This window comes from Hippoglossus stenolepis, chromosome 12, assembly GCF_022539355.2.
Source record: "Hippoglossus stenolepis isolate QCI-W04-F060 chromosome 12, HSTE1.2, whole genome shotgun sequence".
NCBI lineage: Eukaryota > Metazoa > Chordata > Actinopteri > Pleuronectiformes > Pleuronectidae > Hippoglossus > Hippoglossus stenolepis.
Window position 1 is genome coordinate 22,795,169 of NC_061494.1, and position 24,716 is coordinate 22,819,884.

A 24,716-nucleotide genomic window follows, 5' to 3' on the forward strand; every position below is an offset into this window, starting at 1 on the left:
GAAAGGTGCAAAAGACTTTTTCTTGAACCCACAGAGTTTTCATCCTCCGAGGTGAATTCACAAAGACGGCATCAATGATAGATGCGAGGCGCCCGGCGCTGAGTGATTAGGACGTGCGCACGCTCGCTTTGCAATAAATAAGATTTGAGTTTTGTGGGGAACTTCTCCGCTCCTGGTGTTGTTGGTTTTATGAATAATGCAGCGGCGGATGTGAAAATAATGCCTGCGGTTGTGCGCTCAATATTCTCTTTGATACCTTCGCCCCCCCCCCCGCTCCTCTTTTTCTTCTTCTTCTTTTTCTGGGGGGGGAAAAAGAGACACTTGTCACGTCGGATGAGCAGCACACACGCTGGAGATAGTTGGCTAAACAAGAGGGATCTGGGATGAGAAGTGTAGCGGAAGAGAAGAAGAAGTCAAAGATAAAGAAGGACGGAGGCGGAGTGACGGACGGGGAAAAGAAATAAAAAAGAAACTTGACAAAGATACGGGAGGTGGAGACGGGGTGAAGCAGGCAGACAGACGGGAGGCGAGCGAGACCGATAAGTGAGGTGGAATGAGACCGGCTGAGAGACAGAAGGAGGTTAAAGGGAGGGAGGCGGCGAAGAGGAGGATTGTGGGAAAGGCGGCAGAAGAATGGGAGTGGTAATGAGGAGCGTTTATCAGCTCTTTAGGTGCCGTCTGCTTATCAAACACGAGCAAACACTCAACCTATTAACTATTAATACACTCCTCCGCTATCGCTCCTCCGCTTTTTCCTCCTTCCATCTCTCTCTCTTCCTCCTTCTCTCTCCCTCTGGGTCTCCCTCTCTCTCTCTCTCTCCACCTCCCTCTCTCTGTCTCTCCTTCTCCTTATCAAACGCCCCCAACACAGGCCAGATTAACTATTTAATGCACTTGTCATTATCTGCCGGGGCCCAAAGCAATTCACCGCGCTGCCCATTCACAGACGCATTTTCTCACAAGGCGTCGGGTGTGATGCACCGAAAGACAGTTTTTTTCTCAGTCGTTTTTCTACAAAGAAAATGGAGCTTCGTCCCCCCTGCCCCTTCGTTCCTCCATAAGTCTGATATCTCCAGAGCTTATTAAACTGCAGAGCATGTGTTGTAAAAGATTAATCTGTTGGTTTCCCATGCAAACTTAAATTAGTCCCGCTCGCCCTCAACTAAAAGGCATGGCTAATGCTGCCCGTCCGCTGAGAGGGAGAGAGAGAGAGGTTCATATCGGGACTGAGGCTCGGGGCTCATCTAATGTCAAACGTATCCTCCGTCTCTTTCCTCCTCTCCTCCTCCTCCGTCTCTTTCCTCCTCTCCTCCTCCTCCGTCTCTTTCCTCCTCTCCTCCTCCGTCTCTTTCCTCCTCTCCTCCTCCTCCGTCTCTTTCCTCATCTCCTCCTCCTCCGTCTCTTTCCTCCTCTCCTCCTCCGTCTCTTTCCTCCTCTCCTCCTCCTCCGTCTCTTTCCTTCTCTCCTCTTCCTCCGTCTCTTTCCTCCTCTCCTCCTCCGTCTCTTTCCTCCTCTCCTCCTCCGTCTCTTTCCTCCTCTCCTCCTCCGTCTCTTTCCTTCTCTCCTCCTCCGTCTTCTTTATAGATTTCTTCAGCTCAGATTTCTCGGGCTTTTTTATATTTCCTTCCACGTTGTCGCTCAATCAGTCGTTGGCTGCTCCCCTTATTTGTTTCTCCTTCTCTTTTCCTTCCTCGTCCTCATTCCTTCTCCCCAAAGCTCAAATGCAGAACGCAAGCAGGACAAACTTAAGTTGATCTAACCCACTTTCTTATCTACAAAGTTTAGAGGAAATATTTTCATTCCAAAATTTCAACATGAACCAGGTTTAATGTCTATATTTTCTATCTCGTTAGCTCTTTTTCTGGCTGGATTTTCCCAGTTTCACCTTGAAACACGCTTTAATATTTCTGGCCCAGATGTAGTTGAGCAGTAAAACGACCGAGTCAGTTTCAGTTTACTGGAAATCATATAATCTGGAGTCAAAGGGCAACTATGCGTTATTCCAATTAGTATTATTTTAAACATTTTAAAAGCAGTTGCACGCTTCTCTCCAGCCCAAGTCGTGATTTCCCTTCTTTTCTTTCCCTGTCCTGCACAAATTATGTCATAAAACAACAGTCATGGGTTGGAACACGCTGTGGCTCTAAATCCAAGTCTATAGCTGTTGCCCATATTTTCACTTTATGAACTCAGTACTTTCAATATGTGTTGCATTCTGAAAGTCAAGTTAAAAAAACATCTTTGGTGAAGTCGCTGCAATATGTTAAACAAGTCTGGACTCTATCTCCTGATCTGCTGCCTTTATCAACAATTAGGAAATAAAAAATATACGTATTGAAATCATTTATCATGCAGCTTGAACACAATTAGTAGAAAGTTGTTGGCTACGTTTGAAAAAATGTGTTAAAAGATATTAAAAACCCAAATTACGAACATATATACAAATCAAGCACAGATCAAAACATCCCTGAAGACGACGGGTTGTGTGAATTGTGAGAAAATGAGAATGAATCTCGTTTTCAACATTAGGAGATTGGGTTTTAGCTTTGGCGGAAGTATGCTGCGTCTCGCGTTCTCCTGTTTTGGGTTAAAGAGCGAAGTGGAGTGTTGGTAGGAAGTGACGGTGGCTGCTGACCCTTCCATCCATCCTGATCTGCTTCCTTCTTCTGTGGACTCTGTGCTGCTCCTTCCATCTTCGCTCCCGTTGAGGCGTAAATCCTTCAAGGTGTTGGACGTGTTTGTCATCTGTTTAATCGCTGTCTTTACTCTCTTACTTCCTCTCCTCTGTTTCCCCCTCCTGTCTTCATCCCATTTTCTCTCTCCCTCTGTTTATGTCTTTGTCAGCTGCCAGGTCCGACCTTCCTTTCATTCTTTCTGTCTCAGCCCCCTCCACCTTGTTTTCTCATTTCCACTTCCCCTCCAGTATTTACTGAATCTTTCTTCCTCTCTCTCGTGCTCCCCCCCCTCTCTCTCTCTCTCTGTCTTCTGGCTGAGTAGATTCATTTGTGGGTTTGATGCTCGGGGCGAAACGTCTCAGACACCTTAAACCATCCGTTTCTCATTTTCCCCACAATCCTCGCTGTGTTTTCTCGTCTCTTGTTGCTGCTCCACTTTCCTCCCTTGTTTCCTGCCCCCATCCTTATTCTGGTTCGGGTTTTTCTGGCCTAATTTTCTCTCATGTTTTTCTAAATTCGTGGAACTGTTGGTGTGTGTTTGTGTTCTTCTGGGGATGTCCTCAATTTTTATCAATTCGTTTTTTTCTAATTTTCTTCAGCAGATGAGGCCTGTTTGCAGGGTGGATTTTACATCTTTTATATATGGCCTGAATACATGAGTTGCTTTTCTTCGTCTTCTTGTTTCTACAGTTGTGGTTTTCCTAGAAGGCCTTTTGCAAACTTCACTGTCTTTTCCAGTGGATTATGAATTGGCTGCACTGGCTGTCAATCACTGCCTCATACTCATAATAATTTCTGGATGAAATAAGTAAATAAATTCAACACCACATCAACATATCACCCTGTTTCCAATCTCGGAGCCCAGAACACAAATCACAGCGTGGCTTTGTTGAACTTAGGTGAAATTTGTGATAGGTTTTGTTGTGTTTAAGGTCCAGACGACATTTTGGCTTTGCCGTCAAAGAGTATCCACACTTATTTATACTTATATATTTCAATTACATCGTATTATATTTCCTCTGCTGTGTTTTTCAGTCATCGTGATCCTGTTCGGGATGAGGAAACGCTACCAGAAGGATTCTCTGGCCAGTATTAAGAACAGCGGCGAGATCCACGAGCAGCTGGTCACGTACGACGAGGAGGGAGGAGGCGAGATGGACACCAACGGGTAAGTCGACGGAAAACGAACACTGCTGCTTCCTCGCTGTCGTTTGTAACGTGTAAAACTTTCTCGACATCAGCGAGAACTAAAGGAAGAATCATAAAACACACAACAAGAAACCATCAGAGCTGTAAATACTCCTCATGAATATTTCCGTGTATTTCCGATTGTGTTGCATTCAACTGTGTAGTCATATTTAAAGTTTGAATACTACAAATATATTCATTTCTTATTCATTTCCATTCCTTTCTTGTTACATTTCCTCTCTGTCGATATGTTCAGCTTTGACACTTAACTAGAAAGTCATTCACTGTATTAATTCTCCCCGTCTGCAATATTTATCCTCTTTTCTGTATCCTTCAATTTGCTGACCCAGTTTACCCAACAGAAATCATTAAACTTTAATCTAATCTGAATCTAATCCATCTATTTTTAAATACTATGAAAACCATTCATAATCCTATAGACGTTGCATATGAGCAGCACCATATGCTGTGTGAAGGACGCGCTGACGACTTGGGTGAAAAAGAAAAACACTTTGCAGGGGAAAGAGCAGTGAATTAATTTGTATTGATATTTGGAGACTGAGGGTTTTTTCTGTGTTTGAGAAAACATCTTCCGTTCTGTTTGTGAAATAAAACTAAATATTATGTTGTTAAATCCTATTTAAAAAGTTTATTCCCTCTTGTCACTGTTTTTCAGGGTTTATCGTCCTATATTGTTTTATGTATTTAAATTAAAAACAGTCCCATTAAATTCAATCTTCACGACTTCACACACTCATTGATATTTAATTTAAGTTCCGTGGAAATCGGTTTTGTTGTTTTCTCGTAAACTTGCTTACAAACAAACAAACCTCCGGCTCTCACTTCGTTAACGTGTATAATTCTCTTCTCTTTCAGCTACGACGTCTCGATCCTCAGCTCCGCCTGCCAGGACGGCTCGCTGCTCCGCCACGCCGACCGCCTCCCCCACCCCTCCCTCTACGCCATGGTGCAGAAGGCCCCTCACCCCACCGCATGCAAGGGCGACATGGCCGCGATGATCGAGTCGAAGAAGGGCGAGGCGGACCACGACCGAGACGGCTTCCCCTTCGACACCCTGCACATCTACGGCTACGAGGGACCCGAGTCTTTGGCCGGCAGCCTCAGCTCCCTGCAGAGCTCCTCCACTGGCTCGAACTTGGAGTACGACTTCCTGAACGACTGGGGGCCGAGGTTCAGGACCCTGGCGGAGCTGTACGGAGTGGACGAGCCCGACTATTACCATCAGTACTGATGGACCATGTCTGCTAACGAGCGTCCACGATGCCAAAACACACACATGTGCAAGACGGCCATAAAAATACACACACTCGATGCAACATTTAGTCACACACACACACACACACATACAGAACCACACTTTCATGCTGTCCACTTTGTTCCTGGGGGAGGAGCTTCGGTCTGCAGACGTCCCTGAAGACGCCTCCGGCTTCTAGAATCCGGGCGCTCTCTCGTTTCCAGAGCAACTGCAACTAACTTTTGTCGTCGAGTGTAATTCACTGAATCAGTTAGTCAAGGGAGCTGATCCAAGGTTTTTGGGAATGTCTCATTGCTCAAGGGATGTTGGAAGGAGGCGTCGGGAAAGATGTTTAAATTTGCACCAAGACAAGAAGCTGTTGGAGAAAGTGACATCGAATCATCTCCACAGATTTTCAGAGAGGATCTGTTGTTCAGAAACATGAAGATGTGTTTTATTTCATCGCAGCCGTCATGGTTGATCGTGGGTAATTCATGTTCTCATCGGGTCAGCAATGTTGTTCATATTCACAGCACCATTTTGCATCCCCCTTTTCTCATCTCTCCTACATGTGAAAGGTCAGTTTCTATGCACTTATATTCATCTACATACACAACTACCAATATCTCTTAGTGTAGGAATATACAGAATTACATACAACTACATAGACGACAGTTTTCAGTTTATTTCCGTCTTACTGGGGATGCAGAATGGTGCATGTCAAAGCTCAAGTTCTCCTTATTTCTTTTTGTCTGTTTTCTCTTTAAACATTGAAGTTTTTTTTTTTATATCTGAAAAATGGGCCACGAACAAAGTGAGAACAAGGTGATTTTACGTTTGATCTGAGGTGGAGAATTTGATTTGTAAATATCGTCGCTTGAGTTTAGTTTAGTTTTATTTTGAGGTGATGTTTGATCACAGCGAGACGTACTAAAATCTGTACGGGAGGTTTAACTGTGAAAAGCTTTCACTGTTCATAAGCCTATGATGTGCAGAAGGTTGTTTTCTCAAAGGAGACACATTATGCTTTTTCAGTTTTTCTCTCCTCGAGTGTGTTATATACGTTTTTTTGTAAATGTCAAAGTTCTGCAAAGTTAAAACAAGAGCAGCTAATCTGACACGCCCCCTAACACAGCCAGGTAATTTCCTACATGCACTGAAAGCGATGGACCAATCACAGCAACGTGGGCCAGCTGGCCAATCAGAGCAGACTGGGTCTACCAGTAGGGGGCCTTAAAGAGACAGGAGCTAAAACCAAGAGTTTCAGACAGAGGCTGAAAAGAGGAGCTGCAGCGATGGACAGTTTGTAAACCTTTTACAGCAATAATACAAATTAAAATTATAAACCTAAATACGTCTCGTTTAACATGACACAAGCCGTTTGGCAAGAATGAACGAGTTCCAGTTTTTTTTGTTATTTTTTAATTTTATTCAAAGTTGTCACCTTAAAAAATCTCTTTCCCTTTTTGTGTTTTCTGAAACCAAGCGTCTGATATAACTGAGGAGTAATTTTCTGCTGTGAGAAGAAGAGAACAATGCACCGACAGACAGACAGAGAGGAAATGACGGGATCGCCGCTCAGACAGAATTACAGCGCGTTCCCAGCTTTTATTTGACAGAACCCATCATCACAGTTATTGTTGAGATGAAAGCTCCAAATCTCTGAGGCCAACGAGAACAAAAAGTCATTCAGACAACTCCGGAAACGCAGAGTGGCTAAAGCAGCTAGTTGGGCAGCTGAGGTGGCTCGAATAACTTTAACCTCTCATCCCTTTTGGCTACTGACTGGTCTCAGATCCAAAATTACTGTTTCTCATCCGAATCTGGAACAAAAATCAGTGGACTGGTTCTGCATGAACCAGACTTGGATCCTTTTACTTGCACGGAGATATTTATTGTCTGTAGTTGGTGTTTTCTCACAATACGGCAAACAAAAGGATTCATGGTTTATCATATTGGGCTGATTAGTGAGTTTTACATTCTGAATTTACACGTACAGTAGTTGCGAGTACGATTATTTTTCCATCTGGAAGAGTAAATAACTCCTTGGGGCTATTGTGACGTCCCCATTGTGAATTACTTCTCAAAAACAAACAATAACTTGTTGTGTAATTAATAATTATCTTCTTTATTATCTAAAATGTCAAAGATTTCATTTTGGTCCGGTTAGTTTCGATGTTAGGAACCTAACCTCAGGTTCCTTTTTACACGGGGCCGCTTAATTTCCCTGAAATGATCTCTGGCGCTCTGAGAGGAGAAGGTTCAGCGTCCATCCAGGAGATTATTGATGGTTTCAGGAGCAATTACACAGAAAAATCAACAACTTTAATGTCAGTTTGCCCGATTGTAAAATTGTGCCCATTAAGATCTGATTGTCGAAGCAATATTTGAATTCCTTCTTGTGTCCTCTGGTGAAAACTCCATCACCACGCGTCTTCATGACAGTCTTTGTTTGTTTTATTCAAAGTTTATTTGTCCTCCTGTTTATTCTGTTGTGCTTGGACTCGAACTTGTTTCTTTAAAACTCCGGCCTGCTCGGAATGCCATCTGATAAACGCTGCACACAATAGCTGGAAGCCCTGTCAATGCTTTCCTGTTGGCTTCACATATATATTTACTGAGAGCAGCCTGATTCCTCCGCCTCGCTCTCGCTCCTTCTCCTGCTCTCTCGTTGTTTGCATCACCGACTCCCCCCCACCGCCCTTTAATCAGCTAAACCAAACAGTGGTCTCAGCTTCCTGTCCATCTGGGGGTGGGCTGTGCCCGCCCCTTCCTGTCCGCGTTATCTCTCTCCCGAGGCGACACATTGTGCTCACTTCCTGTTTGGGAAACAGCCTCAGCCTTGGAGCGGAAAAAGGAGAAACCTGGGATGAGGGTGAGGAAGATGAAGAGAACAATGTCGAGCGGCGATGAGTTTTCCAGCTGAGCAGAAAACTCCTCGGCGCAGAGACGTCGCGACATCCTGTTACCACGGCAACATCCGAAATCAATATCCATTATTCAGCTGAGTTTTCAGATTTACCGAAAAGTGTCATCAAAAGAAATTTATTGTTTTAAACTCCAAAGAACTTTTACTCTTTGTTATGTTTCTATAAAGTTTCTTTTGAGAACGATGTATTTATTACAGCTGTTATTGCTGCGGAAGACATTTTCCAAAACATTGATGTTTTTTTTTAGCTGGTTTTAAAAGTCACGTCTCCGTTTACTGAACAAACAGTGATTTACTTTTTCTGGCTTCTGCCTTTGAATCAAAGAAAAAGAGAATAGACTCAGAATTTGAGAAAAATACTTTTCATTTCAGACTCGTGGTTCTCGAGGAGACAGTATTAACTTTGCTTTTTGTGTTCGTGTATTATCACTTTTTCTTTTTTTTTATAATAATAATGGATATGTGAAGAAAACAATCAGCCGCCTGCAGCAGATAGCGATGCCCAATTATCGTCTCTCCAAGCAGCAATAAGTGTGAGGTGAGCTGAGGGTGAACCAATCTGAGGCTGATGTGTCATTTGCCAGCGTTTTCCTCTTTCATACTTATTATTAGATGCAATCATTGATCACTAATTACACAATTTCCACATCCTCACATGTACTTTTTATATTTTCCTCTGTGTTTTTGTATTAATGTGAAAACACACCAGTCTGTTCCACAGTTTTTAAGGTCGGTTACAAAACTGTAAGAACTCACAATATTCTGTTTCCGAGTCATTTTAATACATTATTCAAAAGTGTCACATTTGTTATTGTGGCTCAAAATTCCAGCAACATAACGACATAAACATATTGTCTGGAAATGTAAAATAAGACATTTTCAGCTCAATATGTAAAATACATTTATTTCAGGCTTCCATTTAAATTTGTCGAGTTATTTATGTTATTTGATTCTCTACAATGTCGACACGTCAAAACGTCACTGATCACTTCGTTTTGTCAAGTTTCGTTGTTTATTATCCTAAAAAAAGTGCCATATTTAGAGTCATTTTGAATTTCTTTACCATTACTTGTTGTGTGAGAGTCTTCGTTTCCTCCATCACGTTGAATTCAGACATTAAAAATAAAGAATAAATCTCTCAGGTTGAGGCTCCAGGAAAAAAAAAAAGTAAAAACTTCACCTTCATGTCAAGAAAAGAAAACGTGTCACATGAGACGATATACTGTTAAAATACAGATCTTTACAGAGTTCATTGTACTTTCATCTGTGTACCCCGTGTGTTGTTAAGGAAGCGTATACTTTGAGTGAAATGTACATATCTATATATGAAAACTGTGCCTGGTCTCACCTTGTTTCTTTTACTTTATCTAGAAGAAGTTAAACTTGCTAGATTCTCTTTATTGCTGTAAAAAGTTTTTTTTTTAAAAGGTTCATTTTCTTCAAACCACAGAGGGAATAGTGTGTGATGGACAACGTGATTTTCTGTTTGTGTCCACTTGTGTGTGTGTGTCTGTGTGTGTGTGTGTGTGTGCTTGCAGTTGAACCCATGTACATACACACAAATAAGCATCAAACCAATAAAAATAAGACCCACATAGATCTTGCTTGTGTAAATAGACTGAGGGTATTCAGAGGAGCAACATGTGCCTTTATTCCTTCAAAAAAATACTGTAATTCTTTTTTTCGGATGGTGAACACAATGTTTTTATATTGTTTTTATGGTGTATAACGACGACTTTTTATTACCTGACATTTTTGTAAGTGAAGAATAAAAATAAACACTTGAATATGTTTCCTCGTCCTGTGATTGGTGTTTTCAAGTCCTGTGACCGACCAATAAAATAATAATTATATACGACTCATTTCACAAGGTTGAAAATGACGAGCAACAGGTTTGTTTCCCCTTTTACTCCCGAATGTAAACTGATTATTTATCAATATCAAATGTTTCTTTATTTTGTGTTAAACAAACTTCATTAAGTGATGCAAACTTTTCTAGTGCAGGTTTATTCCACAATAAAATCAAATGCACACATTCATACAACTCTTAAGACACAATAAACTTAATAAAGCGAGTTGGAGCAAAGACTTTAAGTTGATAATGCCATTTTATAGATTTAATGGATATAAGAAAATTGTAAATCTGTAAAATTCTGTAAATCTAATGGGTACAACTCAAAATAAAAAAGTGAGCGAGAGCAAATGAAAACACTGCACAGATATTAATATGCCAAAACATACATATGTCAGAGTTATGGATCCATTTTGGGGGAATTTGGGTTTTAAATTTGTTTGAGGAAAAAATGACATCATGTGTTTTTAATGACAAAATCATCCCTCAGGCCGATTTGGAAAAAAAAAACGAGAAGGTGGAATTTCCTGATAAAACCAAACCCAGCTCGGGTCAGGACATGATTTGCAGCAGATTTTCACTAACAGACCATAAATGTAAAGTTTGAGTGTTGACAGTTATCTGAGAAACAAAAGAGCGTGCACGTTACCTGTCACTTTTTATACAGTCACTGTTCTCTGCAGCTCAGATTCCATGTGGTGAAGATCAGCTCTGTTTCTCTGTGTAAAACGATCCAACGTGTCCAATGGAGCGCTCTGATCTCCACCACCTTGATCTCTGACATCACACGTGATCTCCACTGTGGTTCAACCCAAGTGTAAAATCCACCGCAGGCGCGTGCAGTTTTATTATTGTAAGGGGCCGGGATGGTCGAGGGGTCAGATCTCCGAACGTGTGATTGTGTCCATATGAGAAACATGAAAAAACGAGGGAGTAGAAAGATGTAGAAAGATGTAGAGAGAGAGAGAAAACGACAGAGTCAGTCAGTTTTTCACGGCAGATTTTTTCACTGGGACGACACTAACGGATTTTGTGATTTTGACCTGGTTCACAGATGAGGCTTCAACACGGGAGCAGGCGACTCAAACAGCTTCAGGCTGAACCGAGTTTCCCTCAGTCCTGATGCCTGACTGACGAAATCACAGGTTTATCAGAGCTTTCACAAAACAGGGCGACAGATTGAGGTTTCACTTCTACTTCTGTTATCGGAGAGTCAAAGTGGCTTCAAGCGTATGAATCATAGATTGTAAATAAAGACTCAACTTCCTCCCACAGAAATTAAGCCAAAATACCCAGAATCCGAACGCCGCCATCGTGCGTATTTGAAGCCGGACTCAGCAGTGGTGATCAAGGGGTGTCGCCGCGGTAACGTGGTGATGACCAATCACGAGTCAGTCCCAGGTGTCAATCATTCACTTTTATAGATAAGTAAATGAAAACTAAATTGATCTGATACTTGAAGTTGCATCAGTGCGATAGGAGAACGACCTGAAATGACAGAAACCATCCGTCTTTATTTGATGTGTACTTTGACACGTTAGTTTGGTCCGTGTCCCATCCACTGACATGGAGAAGCTGTGATTTATGACATATACTAAAAGTTGCAATCAGAATCCGTCATGTTACAAAGCTGGTTCACGTACACACACACACACACAAAACAAACACACAGACACACAATTTAAACAATTAACTGTATTCAATTTTCTTCAGATTCAGAGTCAGACAACTTTATTGATCCCAAGGAGGACAATTCATTCGCAGCTTACAATCACACAAACAACATCCAATATGATACGTGTCAAAAACACAGGTTAACCAACAAAAGGACATCAAGATAAAGATTAACAAAGTAAAATAAATAGCAACAAAAAGACAATAGTTAGCTAAATAATTTGTTACACGTGTTATCATGTAAAAGGCAGAGTCATAAAAGATGTCATTTAAATTACCGTCTGAGTTTAGTAGCCTGACAGCAGAAGGAATGACAGATTTGAGGGGGTTCTCCTCTGAGGTTCATGATAACGGCCTGAAGGCTTCACGAGACAAAACATGATCAGGTCGGCAGATTTATGAAATGGAAACTTCGTGAGAAGTCTAAACATTCTGTCACGATACAGTTCAGTACAACAGGTCACTTCTAATGGAGCCTGATCGCCAGAGGAACTCCATTTCCTGTTTCAGTCCACAGGTCAGAGGTCATCGTCTTTCAACCCTCGACCCAACAGATGCTCTCGGACCACGTTGAACTACGCTCTGGTGGATGATTGAGAAAGTGATGCTTTGAAAGGGAGAGATTTTTATTTTACTCCCGTCCTCATCCAGACGTTAACATCCATTTCCTCCAGACCAGTGCGACCGCAGGACTCAGTGATGTGGTTCCTCACGTCCTCTTATTTCTTATATGACAGCTCTCTCTCTCTCTAACCACCTAATAAGAAATAAGGACGATGTTAAAAAGCTTTCAGTGAGCTGTGCAGTCACCGAATCATCTATCATCACTTATTAAAGCGAGGAGGACGGCTGCAAGATGTGACGGATGTCTGCAGGAAGGACAGAGACTGAAAGGATGAAAAAAAAAAAAGAGGACGATGGAGAGACGAGGAGGAGATGAGAGGTGAACTTCCATCTCGTGGAAATCCTCCTTCTCACTCCTCCCTCGGCCTCGACTCAACTTTGGTCTACTTGCGGTTGGAGGACGGGACGGGACCGGCTGGCGGCAACGTGCAAAACATCGCGTTCCGGTCAAACTACAAAACCAGACTATTGAAGCGAGGCGTGCTTTATCCTTGAATACAATTACATGGGGACCGCGGATGGGTAATCCTTTGAAGCCTGATCAAAGACAGTCTGAATTTTGAAGTGGGCTTCTTGCGTGTGTGTTTACATGTAAGAGGAGTGGATCTGAGGAGCTGTTTACATGACTGCAGCGTGTAATCCACTTAGAGAATATTCTGCGTCCTGTCACAAGCAGTTAGCGTGAAAAACGGCACCGAAACATGTGAGAGCGAGCGGTCGGTATTACACACACACATCACACGATTTCACGCACAAATATTTGATACGTGCAGGTTTTTTACATTCTCATTTGCTGCCTCGTTACCTGGTGCGAACGTGACTTTCTGCAGAAATGTGCCCTCAGCAGCTTCGTGTCGTCCAATGAAAATTCACCTCGTATCGTCATACATCACCAATTTATACTGTGATGGTTAAAAATGTGTGATAAATTCAAGCTCTGTGTGTTGTTGGAGTGAAGGAACGTGAATCTGTCGCTGTGAAACATAACCCTGGAAGACAGAAACACATTAAAACATGTGAGAGAAGAAATCAATTCATGCACCTTCATCGTTTGTGACCTCGCAGACACTCAAATATTTAGGCAAAAATTAATTTTACCCAGATTTGCAAAGATTCTGGGAGAAATAAAAGAAAAGAGTTCATCACCTTGAACTTTACCATTTATAGCAACACTTTGCAACTCTTAGGTGAAAACAACAAATTCAAAACCTTCATCCCCTGAGCGTCTGTTCTCTGTGAGTGGGTTCGAGTTGAAGACTGAAGCTGAACTGAGATCAGTTAAAAACACTCAGAAGTTATTAAAAACCAGAGTTTATCTCCAATATTCAGCAGGAAACTGTTAAAATTCAATATTACAGCTGCTGGTTCAACAGAATGAATCAACATGTCTGACTGCAGGGGGCGCTGTTGCTCAGTAAAATGTATAAAGTGCTTTCTTTTAAGGAGGAAATGAGACACAAAGAGGGTGAAATATAAAACCTACAGCTGTTTTATGGACATTTCATTACGAGACAAATACAAACAGTGGGAGGAGAGCGACGTGTTTTCCCTTCATCATGCGTCATTTTCCCTGGAAGTTTCAGCAGAGACGGTTATGAAACTTGGGACTTTCTCTGTGTTTGATTATTGGGAAAATTTGGGATTATGTAAGATCACGAGTCAGCAAAGTATTCCTCCTTTCTTTTCCACATGAGGAATGTTCCTCCGTCGTTAAAACTCGTGTTTTCTATGTGAAACATCTGGCGACATCTAATCTCATGAATAAAAAGTCTGTCCCCATTGTTGTTGCAGGAGGAGAAAACTGTTTTCTTCGGGTTGTCTCAACCAATATTTCACTGCGGTGCAACACAATCATGTAGCGACTGAACACAGAGGGACTCACACAGCCTCTGGCCTCATGACGTACACACGGTGCTCGTGATGTGTGTCGGGATTTTGTGTCTTTTGTTCCATGTCCTCTGTTGGCGTGTGAAGTAGATGTGCTCGTGTCTTTGTCTGCGGCAGGAATAAAGCTGTGGCGTGTAGCTAAGTGGGTAGAATGTGGCATTGCCAGATGCAGGGGTTTGACTCCCCGACTTGTGAGGCACAGCGGAGCAGGATTACTCAGACGTACCAGAACCCCTCCCGTATGGATGCCTCTGCTGGAAACAGGCCCGGCGCTCATTCCTGGGTTTGAGACGCACGGCAGTCAACCATCAAAAAACGTGAAGCTGCATCAAACACGCCACCGACACGTCGACAAACAAACAAGTTCAAAACGACCACTGCAGAAGCAGCAGCGGCGGCAGATGGAGACGAGGCCTCGGCCCCCGTGTCTCACTCAGCGTCTGCCTGAACGAGACCAGGAGAGAGAGAGAGAGAGAGAGAGAGAGAGAGAGAGAGAGAGAGAGAGACCACATCATGTCTGGGACAGAAAACAAAACAGGGACCAGGAATGTTCTGCAACTAATCAGCTCAGAGACGAGGTTTGTATTCTGAATTATCCCTGGATGAAAAAACTATAGTGAAATATAAACACAAAGGAGGATTCTAACAATGGCTGCCAGTGTGACAACAGCACAACATTGTGCGGAGGAGGATATCCCCTTTCCCCATCCTCTCATTCTGTGTGTTGGCCCCTGTTCGCTTTGTGCTGCAAAGGAAAAGAGTTGAATGCATGTTCACATTGTCCAGTTAAAGAGCCTCGATCCGTCTGGGACGTTCATGGATTTCAATTCAAATCTGTTCTGTAAAAAACCATGTATTTACACTCACGACTCTGCAAGAATACAAATCAGTTCCTTCATCTATTGTTTGATCTGTGGGGCATTTTTACAGACGGCTCCTTGAAACGAGGCAAAATTAACATGCATTTAAACATAAAGATGATTATATATGTTAAATATACCTGAATTTATTTAAATTGTTAATTCATCAATTAATCAAACAAACAGAAAATAAAGAAATGTCGCTGCTGAACAGACATTTTGCCGGTTTGTGGTTTTGGCTTCAGGTTAAATTTCCACCAGCATCAGATTCATCACTGACGAGACGATGGATCATTTGTGAACCAACAAAGAAGAAAACAGCTCAACTGACACCAGGCGGTGCTCTGTCGCCACCCTGTGGTTCAGAGCAGAAAATACACACTGCATTAACAATATGTATCTGACTGTAGGAATTATTTTAAATGAACTCTGCTTTGTGCATTTTTGACTGTAAAAATAATAAAATGTGAATCGTAAGTATTATAGATCAACATGGTGGTCAAAGGCATGTTACCTGGTTTCCAGTCTGAAGAGGAAATAAAGGTGTTTCTCAGGATTTCTTTAGCATGGAGGGATTTTTGATATGTTATTTATTTAATTTCTATGTCTATATTTTCATTTATTATGATTAAAACCTCGGCTCGGGATAAACTTTGACATTAATAAGCTGCTGTAAGAGCCTCCAGCTTGAAGGGAAACTTGGGATTTGGATTCTCTCCCACTCGGATGAGGTCAGACGTTTCTCTCTAGTGATCAGGTCTGAATCTCTGCAGGTCAGGAAACTCAAGTTCTCTCCATCAACATCTCTTACATGGACCTTTTCATTGCTCCTGATGTTGCCATAAAGTTTGAACAAATACAGAAAGAACAAACTAAATCACGAGGACAAAACAGCAAATGCACAAAACTGAAGCACAAAGACAATCCAGAGGAATTTACCAGACAAAGTGACGGAGGGGTGAGGAGCACTGGGACTGAACGAAGAAGCAGGATCATTGAACCCAGGTGAGACACATCAGGAGCAGGTGCAGATCATTGAACTCAGGTACAAACACAGGAAGTAAGAGAGACACACGAGGGAAGAAGCTTCAGAGTAAAAGAGGAAATGGTCTGAACTCTGCAGTCCATTCACGCCCTGCATCTCTGTGCATGACTCCCTCTGTCACACATCACTCACACACAGTCGTCAGGGGCAGTTTAAGGTCGAGTATGTTGCCCAAGGACACTTCGGCAGGCGGAATGGGAAAGACTGGAGTTGAACTGCCGGCTCTGTGGTTGGAGGTCGACCCACTCTACCTCCTGAGTCACACCCGTCCTTAAAACAGGATCAAATAAGTGCAAAGATATAAATAAAAAAAATCTAAATATACACATTTATTATTATTATTATTATTATTATTATTATTATTATTATTATTATTCTCTCTCTGATTATTCACTATAGGCTCCTGTTGGTTTTCTTTGAGTCATCCTCTCACTGCCTGTCCCATCGTCCTGGAGGACGCGTCTCTCTCTTCACCGGGCATGACACACTTATCACCGGGCTGCAGAGCCGAGAGAGACACGGTGCAGAGAGGAGGAGGAGGAGGAGGACGAGGAGGAGGAGGAGGAGGAGGAGCAGCTAGTGATGCTACGGACAGAGGAATAGAGGGAGAACAGGAATAGAGCTGCACGGGTTGGATGGTGACAGTGATGATGATGATGATGATGATGAAGAGGATGATGAGGAGGAGGAGGAGGGGTGAGGACGAGGGATGCTCCGCTGCAGTGTGGCTCGTCGTGCGGGGGTAAAACCTCGGGTATCACCGGGAGTTTAACGAAACGCTATTCTGAGGAGGTGGGCCAAGTCCCGGGAGAGAGAGAGAGAGAGAGAGAGAGAGAGAGAGGACCTGCAGACTGGATGTAGTGATGTTGTTGCTGCTGTTGTCAGTGATGTGAAGATGTGAAGAGACGTGAAGGAGCTGATGAGGAGTCGTTTCTGCTCCTGGACACATTTATTCATTTTCTGCAGGTAAGCATCCTCTCTCTCTCTCTCTCTCTCTCTCTCTCCATCCCAAGCTAAAGTCTCTCTCCCTCACCCCCCTCTCTCTCTGTGCTGATTCTGAAACTATGATAAATGTAAATACTTCACATATGTGACTCCAGAATATGCAGTTACAGTTGGTATTTGATATCTTTGGAGAATTAATAATATTATCTTCATGCTTCCTTGGTAATAAAAGTGATATTATGTAATATGCTGCACGAACAGGCTTCTTTATGAATTCATTATAAAGAGTAACTCACTGCTGACATGCAACTTGGTACATTTACTGAAATCTGAGGTATTTGTACTCGTACACTTCAATTTGATGCTTCTCTCACTTTAAAGGCTCCGATACATGTAATGTCTGTGGCTGCTTTAAATACATTGAATAACACCATCATCTCCTAAGATATGAAGTCAAACTCTTCTTAATGAGTAAAGAAGGTAGAATTTGCATGAATATGCTGCTTAACTGTATCTACTGTATATACGTGCAATGTTAATTTTGATAACCATACTTTTGTACTTTAACTGAAGACACAAAACATTCTTCATTCTTCTTGATAAGTAAAGAAGTTGAATTAAAATCAATGCCTCAGTAATAAAAGTCCAATAAATGCTAACTTTTGTACTTTTACTGAAGTAATACTCTGAATTAAGGCGTTTAACTTGTCAATTAGTACTAAAGTATACTTAAAATATACATTTATATACACAACTGATCTAAATATTGTGTTTATCGGTATCGAAGGAGCAACCTCAATGAATAACTGTAGAATAAACTGACTGTAGGAGCTGCACACATGAGATAAGATGAGATGAAACGACAAAGCAGCTGGTTGATGAGGTCACAGGAGTGAAAGTATAAATAGATTAAAATAGAACAAAGTTAAATAAGTGTACAAGGATGTATAAACTGCATAATACTGTATTCATGCTTTACGTATAAGTAGATATTTAAAAAAACATATATGTTCAAAGACTGTTGTAAGTGTATAGGCAGGGATGGTTTAAAAAGATAGAATAAAGACGGTATATAAAAATGTTATGTGTTATATGTGGGTATAAGTTTTATTATGACAGGAGGGAAACCAAAAGACAAACTCAGATATAAAAGTACTCGTGTTACTGGAGAACTCCCTGTCGTTAGTTTTATTTAAATACATTTACTACCACGGACCCACTGCAGGTTGCTGTCGGGCGGATGTGGGCGTCTCACGGTGATTTTTGGACGAGGCTCATCTCTTTCTCTCTCGCTCAGCTTCCCTCCCACACACTTAACTCTATTGTTTCAGCAGTGAAGTGCAGTGGCTGCACAGCAGTGGGAGAGCAGAGAGAGAGAGAGAGAGAGAGACGCAGAACTAATGTGAAGTTAACTCATCTCAGATTCCTGTGCATGTGATTCATTATCCACAATCTGTTAAAACAGGGGAGAATCCAAACAGGTGCAAATGACGTAAAACAGACACTCGGTAGTAGACTGTGATTCCCCTGATTCCACAGAGTGTGGGGATCTGGGTCCTCCTGGTAAGAGCCACATTCCCAGTTTCAACACTTGTGACTTTACCAGTGACAGTTTGATCTGAAAGCTTCACATTGTCCGGACGGAGTCTCAGTGCCGGGCTCCCAGAGGACGTCACAGCTCTCACTGGGTTTTTCTAAGTGGCTGCTGCTCCTCAGTCAGCCATGAAGGTCAGCACGGAAAAAAAAAGAAAAACCTTTGGCAAATTCATTATACGGAGATTAGCTCCTGGATACGTAACCCGGACATAGAGTGTAAGCGTCTCTGTAGTTCATAAGGCCTCAGTTTAACATGCATATTCATTAGTGTAGTGGAAGTGGAGCGAAACCCATGTTCATCTTAGTTGTTGGTTCTGTTCACACCCAAATAACAATCATGAACAGTCCAATAAAGTTAAAATTAAACAAATTCCAACCATTAAATTTGTTTATTTGATGACAGTAAAGACACTTATTGGTTAAAACTGGTATTGTTTTTACAGTGTAACTTATACTATATAGTATATTATACTATATAAGTACACACACTGGATCTTTGCTTTAACCTACATATTATACAGTTACCAAGACAGTGTATATATATATATATATATATATATATTCTGTATATACAAACCATGGAACAAGGTGTGTTCATGGTGAAAAAATTGGCAAATTCCAATTGTTTGAATTATTAGATGAAAGAAAAGTTGTTTTTAGTTAAATTTGAGACCGGGTAATTTTGCAGTGTAACTGACAATAGAAATACACACGTTAGATGTTTTATTTCTAAATGATACGGTTACCATGACAACTGGTTTAAACCCGGACACACCAGCTCCAGCCTCGTCCCACGTCACACTGAGTTTAGCCACGTGACCGATGTCACCGAGCCTGATGACGGCAAAAAACCACACACACGTACAATTTCTACACAAAAGTCACACAAATACAGGACCAGAGGTGGAACGCATGAAAAGCTAAAGGACGAACATGAACTCTCGGCTCCACGGGGGCCGAACCTCTGACCTCTGACCTCTGACCTCTGCTCTCAGCGGTGGCACCGGGGCTCCGCCGGCCCCGGCTCCCAACACGAGTCAGTGTGAGATCGGTGGCGTTGCCAGGACTGACAGGTTGAATGGATGACAGGGCTGTGTGGGCCAAATAGACTGTCAGGGAGAGCTGGGAGGAGATGGATGAGAGGAGGGAGAGAGGGACAAAGAGAGGGAGGGAGGGAGAGAGCATCAGAGAGAGAGAGGGGGTATTAGAGAGAGAGAGAGAGAGATGAGGAAATGATGGAGTGCTGTGGTGGCCACAGGCTGAACTTGATTCCTGCCGTTTCTTTTCCTCTGACTGGTCCTGTCCCTCACTTCTTATCTTCTTTTCATCCCCAAATCAATGTGTGTGTGTGTGTGTGTGTGTGTGTGTGTGTGTGTGTGTGTGTGTGTGTGTGTGTGTGTGTGTGTGTGTGTGTGTGTGTGTGTGTGTGTGTGTGTGTGATCCAAATAGAAATCAGGATCTAGTGAATTTAAACGTGTTATCGTGAGGGGATTGTTGGGCCTTGGCTCAGAAGGCTGCTTTCCTTATTGTACACATTCATAAAATGTCTCTAAACACAGTTCCTGAGTGTTTTGTAATTTAGCGATCTTATGATTAATGTTAGTTTTGGTTTATGCACAAACTGTTTATAGATTTGAGTCTGCGAGAACAGAAATAACTAGAACAAACCAGAGTATAAACTCCTCAGGACGCTTTGGGATTGAGACATTATAGAAATTCTAGCGAGAACAGGAACTATTCTCTCATATGTTTGTCGCCAAGTGTTGTTTTCTATGATTGTGAGTTTTAAAGTGGATCATATTATTATTATTGGTTTTTCCTCGGCTCCGCTCGTCCAGTCAGGATTTTAATGAGCCTCTCATCTCCAACCAAACTCTCTCTAAGGACATTTGTACGTGATTCTCAGAAATTGGCAGCGGCTTCCTGTTGGCAACTGTGGGCAACGCGAGTCTGCAGTGAAATTACATCATTTCCATTTCTGCACATAAATCTATAAATATCTAAACCACCCGCTCACCTTTTATCTGTTAAACTGAATGACAATTTCTCCTTTCACAACAGTAAGTTTTACATCAGACTTGCTTGAGTTATTCACATTCAAATGGGTTTTTCTGTCAATTTAATGTCTCAGGAACAAGTGTTAAAGAGTTTCGCTTCATTTAATCATATAAAACTTCATCCTTCCTTTAAATCGAGGTTCTCTTGGCAAAGATATTCCTGAATTACTTTTTTAATTTCTGTATTAAAATCAATTATATTCACATATTCACGTTGCTTATATTCAAGCTGCCTTCACTGTCAGCTACACAGAAAATCATACACAACTCACAATGAGCTGAAATGAAAACAAGACCGAGGACGAACAAAGTTAAGTCATTTAAGATTTTCTCATTTCTCTCAACTTTTGCTTTTTGTAATTTACACACTGGATCAGTTCTTCTGTCACTCGTGCAGAGAGTTGACACAAATCCTGCGAGTTCTGTTCTTTCTCTCACTCACACACAACAGTGCAAGAGCGGAGTGAGAACAACCCACTGTATGTGTCGTGCCTGTGTGTGTGTGTGTGTGTGTGTGTGTGTGTGTGTGTGTGTGAGAGAGAGAGAGAGAGGGATGCACGAGATATAGTTCAGTCTAGCTGCCAGAGTGTGTTGTCTGTGTGTGTGTGAGCAGGGACAGTTATGTAACAACAAAGCAGAACGCATCGTAGGTTCTCATGAGTCACACACACACACACACACACACACACACACACACACACACACACACACGTCTGTCACACTATCCATCCCCCAGCCCCCCACCTAACTTTACCCGTCACAACAGAATGCCCAAACCTATACATCACATAACCAGATCCATCTCTTCTCATCTCTTCTGCTATAGGATCAAAACCCACTTCCTCTTTCTGTATTTTATATTTTTCAACCGATCACAATCATCTCGTGTGGCACTAAGTTCAGAGTCTGGCCGTGGTGCGGTGGGAGATGGAGTCAGCAGGGAGGGGATTTGTTCTGGTGGAGAATCGGCTCATTGGGATGTGACCACACAAGTTAGAAAAGTGTTTGAATCCGAATCCAAACTTCCTCTTTTCAGAGTTTGTGCTGCAGCACGAAGCTTGATGTCGGTTTTTAAAATGAAAACAAGCCGAAAGTGGGGAAGAGAGTCTACATCCACTGAGTCAGACCATCCTCTCTCTAAACCTGAGTCAAGCTTTAAAACCAAGTCTCAACCCTGAAAATCTGAACTACAAGAGGTGTAGTGTGACGTCTCCTCACAGCCACCACATGTTTGTGATGAGAGCAGCTTCACCGTCACAGCAGGAGGCCCAGCAGCTAACTGTAGGTTCTAATCTGCCTCAATGACTCCACTGTCCTGTATTATTCAAACTACAGTTATTTGTGGTCAGAAAACGTAGAGAACAGGTTGGAATAGTAAATTGACTATTTTTATACAACGCTTTTATCCAGAGTGCTTCACTGTTTGTCCTCGATTCACCCGTTTGCATCCGTGTGCTCTCATATCGATGGCTGCAAGTCACCATGTGAGACCCAACAGCAGCTGGGAGAGTGGAATCAGGTCCATCATAAAACACAAGAACAAATAAGAAAACACAACAGCACCATCACACAACTGGTTTTGTCAGGATTTGCTTCCTGTTAAAAAGAAAGACAGGGTAGTCGTCCAATCAGCGACGAGTCGAGAGCAGGAAGTACTTCAGGGCCACCGTAGGGGCAGAGCTCGTAGTATTTGTGTGTGTGTGTGTGTGTGTTTTGTTCTGGTATTGATTGGAACATTTGAACCCTGTGGCCATGTACTGGTAACAGCGATGAACACACACACACACACACACACACACACACACACACACACACACACACACACGTACACATCCTCACACACAGGGTGGCGTGGGTGGCCACTTGACTGCCTCACACGCACACACTGCCTCGGGCTTTATAAACAGCCGGGCTCTGAGGTTGTGACTCGCACATCAGTCTCCCTCCCTCCCTCCCTCCCTCCCTCCCTCCCTCCCTTTGTATCACTACAGCATCTCTCACCCTTTCCATTTATTCCTCTCCTTCTCCATCCACCTGTTTGTTTACCTCCTCAGCTCCATCTGAGCCCCGTACTCCCAGTTCCACGCTCTGATCCGCCGCCCTCTCTCCTCCTCTCTGGCTCTGCAGCTCTGGAGACCCGGTGGCTTCCTGCCTGTTGAGATGTGCCAGTAGGAAACACGGAGAACAGGGGTTCATGCTGATGAAATTGATCTGCTCAGGTAAGGATCTGCTCGTTTCCTCGTTTCCTCATCTCTGTGTCTTCAAGCTTTGATTAGTCTCCTGGTAGCAAGTGTTAACGTTTGTTCTGCAGTGAATTTATTCTTAAAATACACAACGTGTGACTCTCACGATGAGAAAAGCTTCATCTGGGAATCAGGCGAAAAAAGAAAAATACAAGAAAGCAAAGTAGATGTTTCTTTTTATATAAAAAATTAAGCATCACATGGAACCTGATAAAGCTGAGTGATAAAAGAGTAGCAATAGTTAACGTGGCATCATTTGAATCGATAATATCATAACAAAAGTTAAATATATATATATATATATTGATTTACAAAAGTGATGGGCCTCTGGTTTGTGAAATGTTTTGCTGTTCATCAGGTGTTTGTCTTTCTCGGCTCATCAACCTTCAAATATCTGTCTTGTGACTTTAATAATTATCATATCAACTCATATGAACATTTTGTATTTTATCACCAAGAGATTGAACCTGATCTTTAAAATAAAAAATAATTGTGAATTTTGATTTAATCTATTAACAGTTGTCAATGTAATTGAATGGTGATATAGTAGAGGATTAAATACACATGTATACCATTTATACTCCTGTTTGTTGGAGGTTATATATAAATACAGTTGCACTAGATATCCTATAGTGATAAACCCATATACTTGGAATCCATGACAAGATAATATAGATAAAGATAAGATAACATTGTCCTTTATTAGTCCCACTTTGGATAAATGTGTCATATTCATATCAGCAAAAAGGCAACAGTGAAATAAAAACTCAGTAAAGGTAATAATATTAGTAAAAAATACATAATAAACACAAGGGATTATAAAAATAGACATATGTACAATGTAAACAAATTATAAACGACGAAGCAATATTGCACATATATGATATTTCAAGGATAGAAAATGATTGTTGAACAGTTTAAATTAGTTGAAAACCTGAGTGAGATATTTCAGTTTTACAGCAGCAAGAAGAAATAACTTTACTTCAATGTCCTTTAATGCTGAGTAGATAATGTCTGGGTAAACACACAATAACATATAAGAACACAAAAGTTATGGCAGCAAGGACACAACATATATTAACACAATAAGGTGTTAAATATTGTGCAGTCAAGTATTGAGAAGTGCAGTAAATCAGAGCTGCGGTTCATATTGATTCATCAGTCGGGGTCGTATCGGATGTCACTGATCACCTGAACCTTTTCAAACAGTACACGTGTAATTCAGGTCACGACATTTAAAGGTAATGAATATTGGCACAGCATTATATGTATTTGTCAATATATAGGCCTTTGTTTTCTGAAATTATGTCTGTTGACATTTGATTTCTTAATATCGGCGTCAGGAGACGAGGAAAGTGACTCGAGGGAAACATACAAACACAACTAACTAGAAAACGAGTTAAAGAAAGAGCAGAAGTTGTGTCACGTGTGTTTCACAGTATAGTTTAATTTGCTGTGGTCATCCTTTGTGTATCTGTAGCTGAATCACAGGTTGAGCTCTTAACGTCCACAGAATAAGGTGGAACGTATTTATAGAAGCTTCCCATCTCAATAAAAGATGAATCGCTGCCTTATGCAACAGCTCCTGACCACAGTGGAGGCAGCAGGGAGGAGACGGACGGAGGGAGGGAGGCACGGGGGACAGATGGATGGATGAACAGATGGACTGACGGATGGATGGACGCCTGACTTTTACAGATGTGTGTTTTCCTGTCACGGTTGTCCTCCAAGAAAACCGTCCGTCCCACTTCCCCTCCTCTCCTCTCCGACCTGATCCGACTCCCTGTCCCTTTGACACCTGCTTTATATCTCTCTCTCCCTCTCTCCATTTCCCACCTTTTACGTCTCGACTCCTTCCCTCGTTCTCTACCCCCCCCCTCTCTGAT

The 24,716-nt window shown here is 42.0% G+C and overlaps 2 protein-coding genes and 1 long non-coding RNA gene across 4 annotated transcripts in view; 2 read left to right on the forward strand and 1 right to left on the reverse strand.

Moving 5' to 3' along the window:
• The window catches only part of cdh5 (cadherin 5), a 32,612-nt gene extending 22,774 nt beyond the window's left edge, over positions 1-9,838 (forward strand). The window contains exons 14-15 of the mRNA XM_035173493.2: positions 3,711-3,843; positions 4,740-9,838. Of these exons, the coding sequence (XP_035029384.1) occupies positions 3,711-3,843; positions 4,740-5,115 (509 nt within the window). The 3' untranslated portion in view covers positions 5,116-9,838. The remainder of the gene's footprint in view (positions 1-3,710; positions 3,844-4,739) is intronic.
• A 2,061-nt stretch (positions 9,839-11,899) lies between these two features.
• Positions 11,900-15,984, reverse strand: LOC118119281. Its single transcript, XR_004698065.2, has 3 exons — positions 15,884-15,984; positions 13,003-13,186; positions 11,900-12,330 (listed from the first exon to the last, which is right to left on the reverse strand). It is a non-coding gene; the product is annotated as an uncharacterized LOC118119281 (long non-coding RNA).
• A 506-nt stretch (positions 15,985-16,490) lies between these two features.
• bean1 (brain expressed, associated with NEDD4, 1) overlaps positions 16,491-24,716 on the forward strand; it is a 31,998-nt gene continuing 23,772 nt past the window's right edge. The window contains exons 1-2 of one of the 2 annotated variants that reach the window (XM_035171801.2): positions 16,491-16,955; positions 22,715-22,806. In XM_035171801.2, coding sequence (XP_035027692.1) covers positions 16,909-16,955; positions 22,715-22,806 — 139 coding nt within the window. In that variant the 5' untranslated portion in view covers positions 16,491-16,908. Of the gene's footprint in view, positions 16,956-22,641; positions 22,807-24,716 lie in introns of both variants that reach the window. The other variant, XM_035171802.2, reaches the window with a different exon arrangement.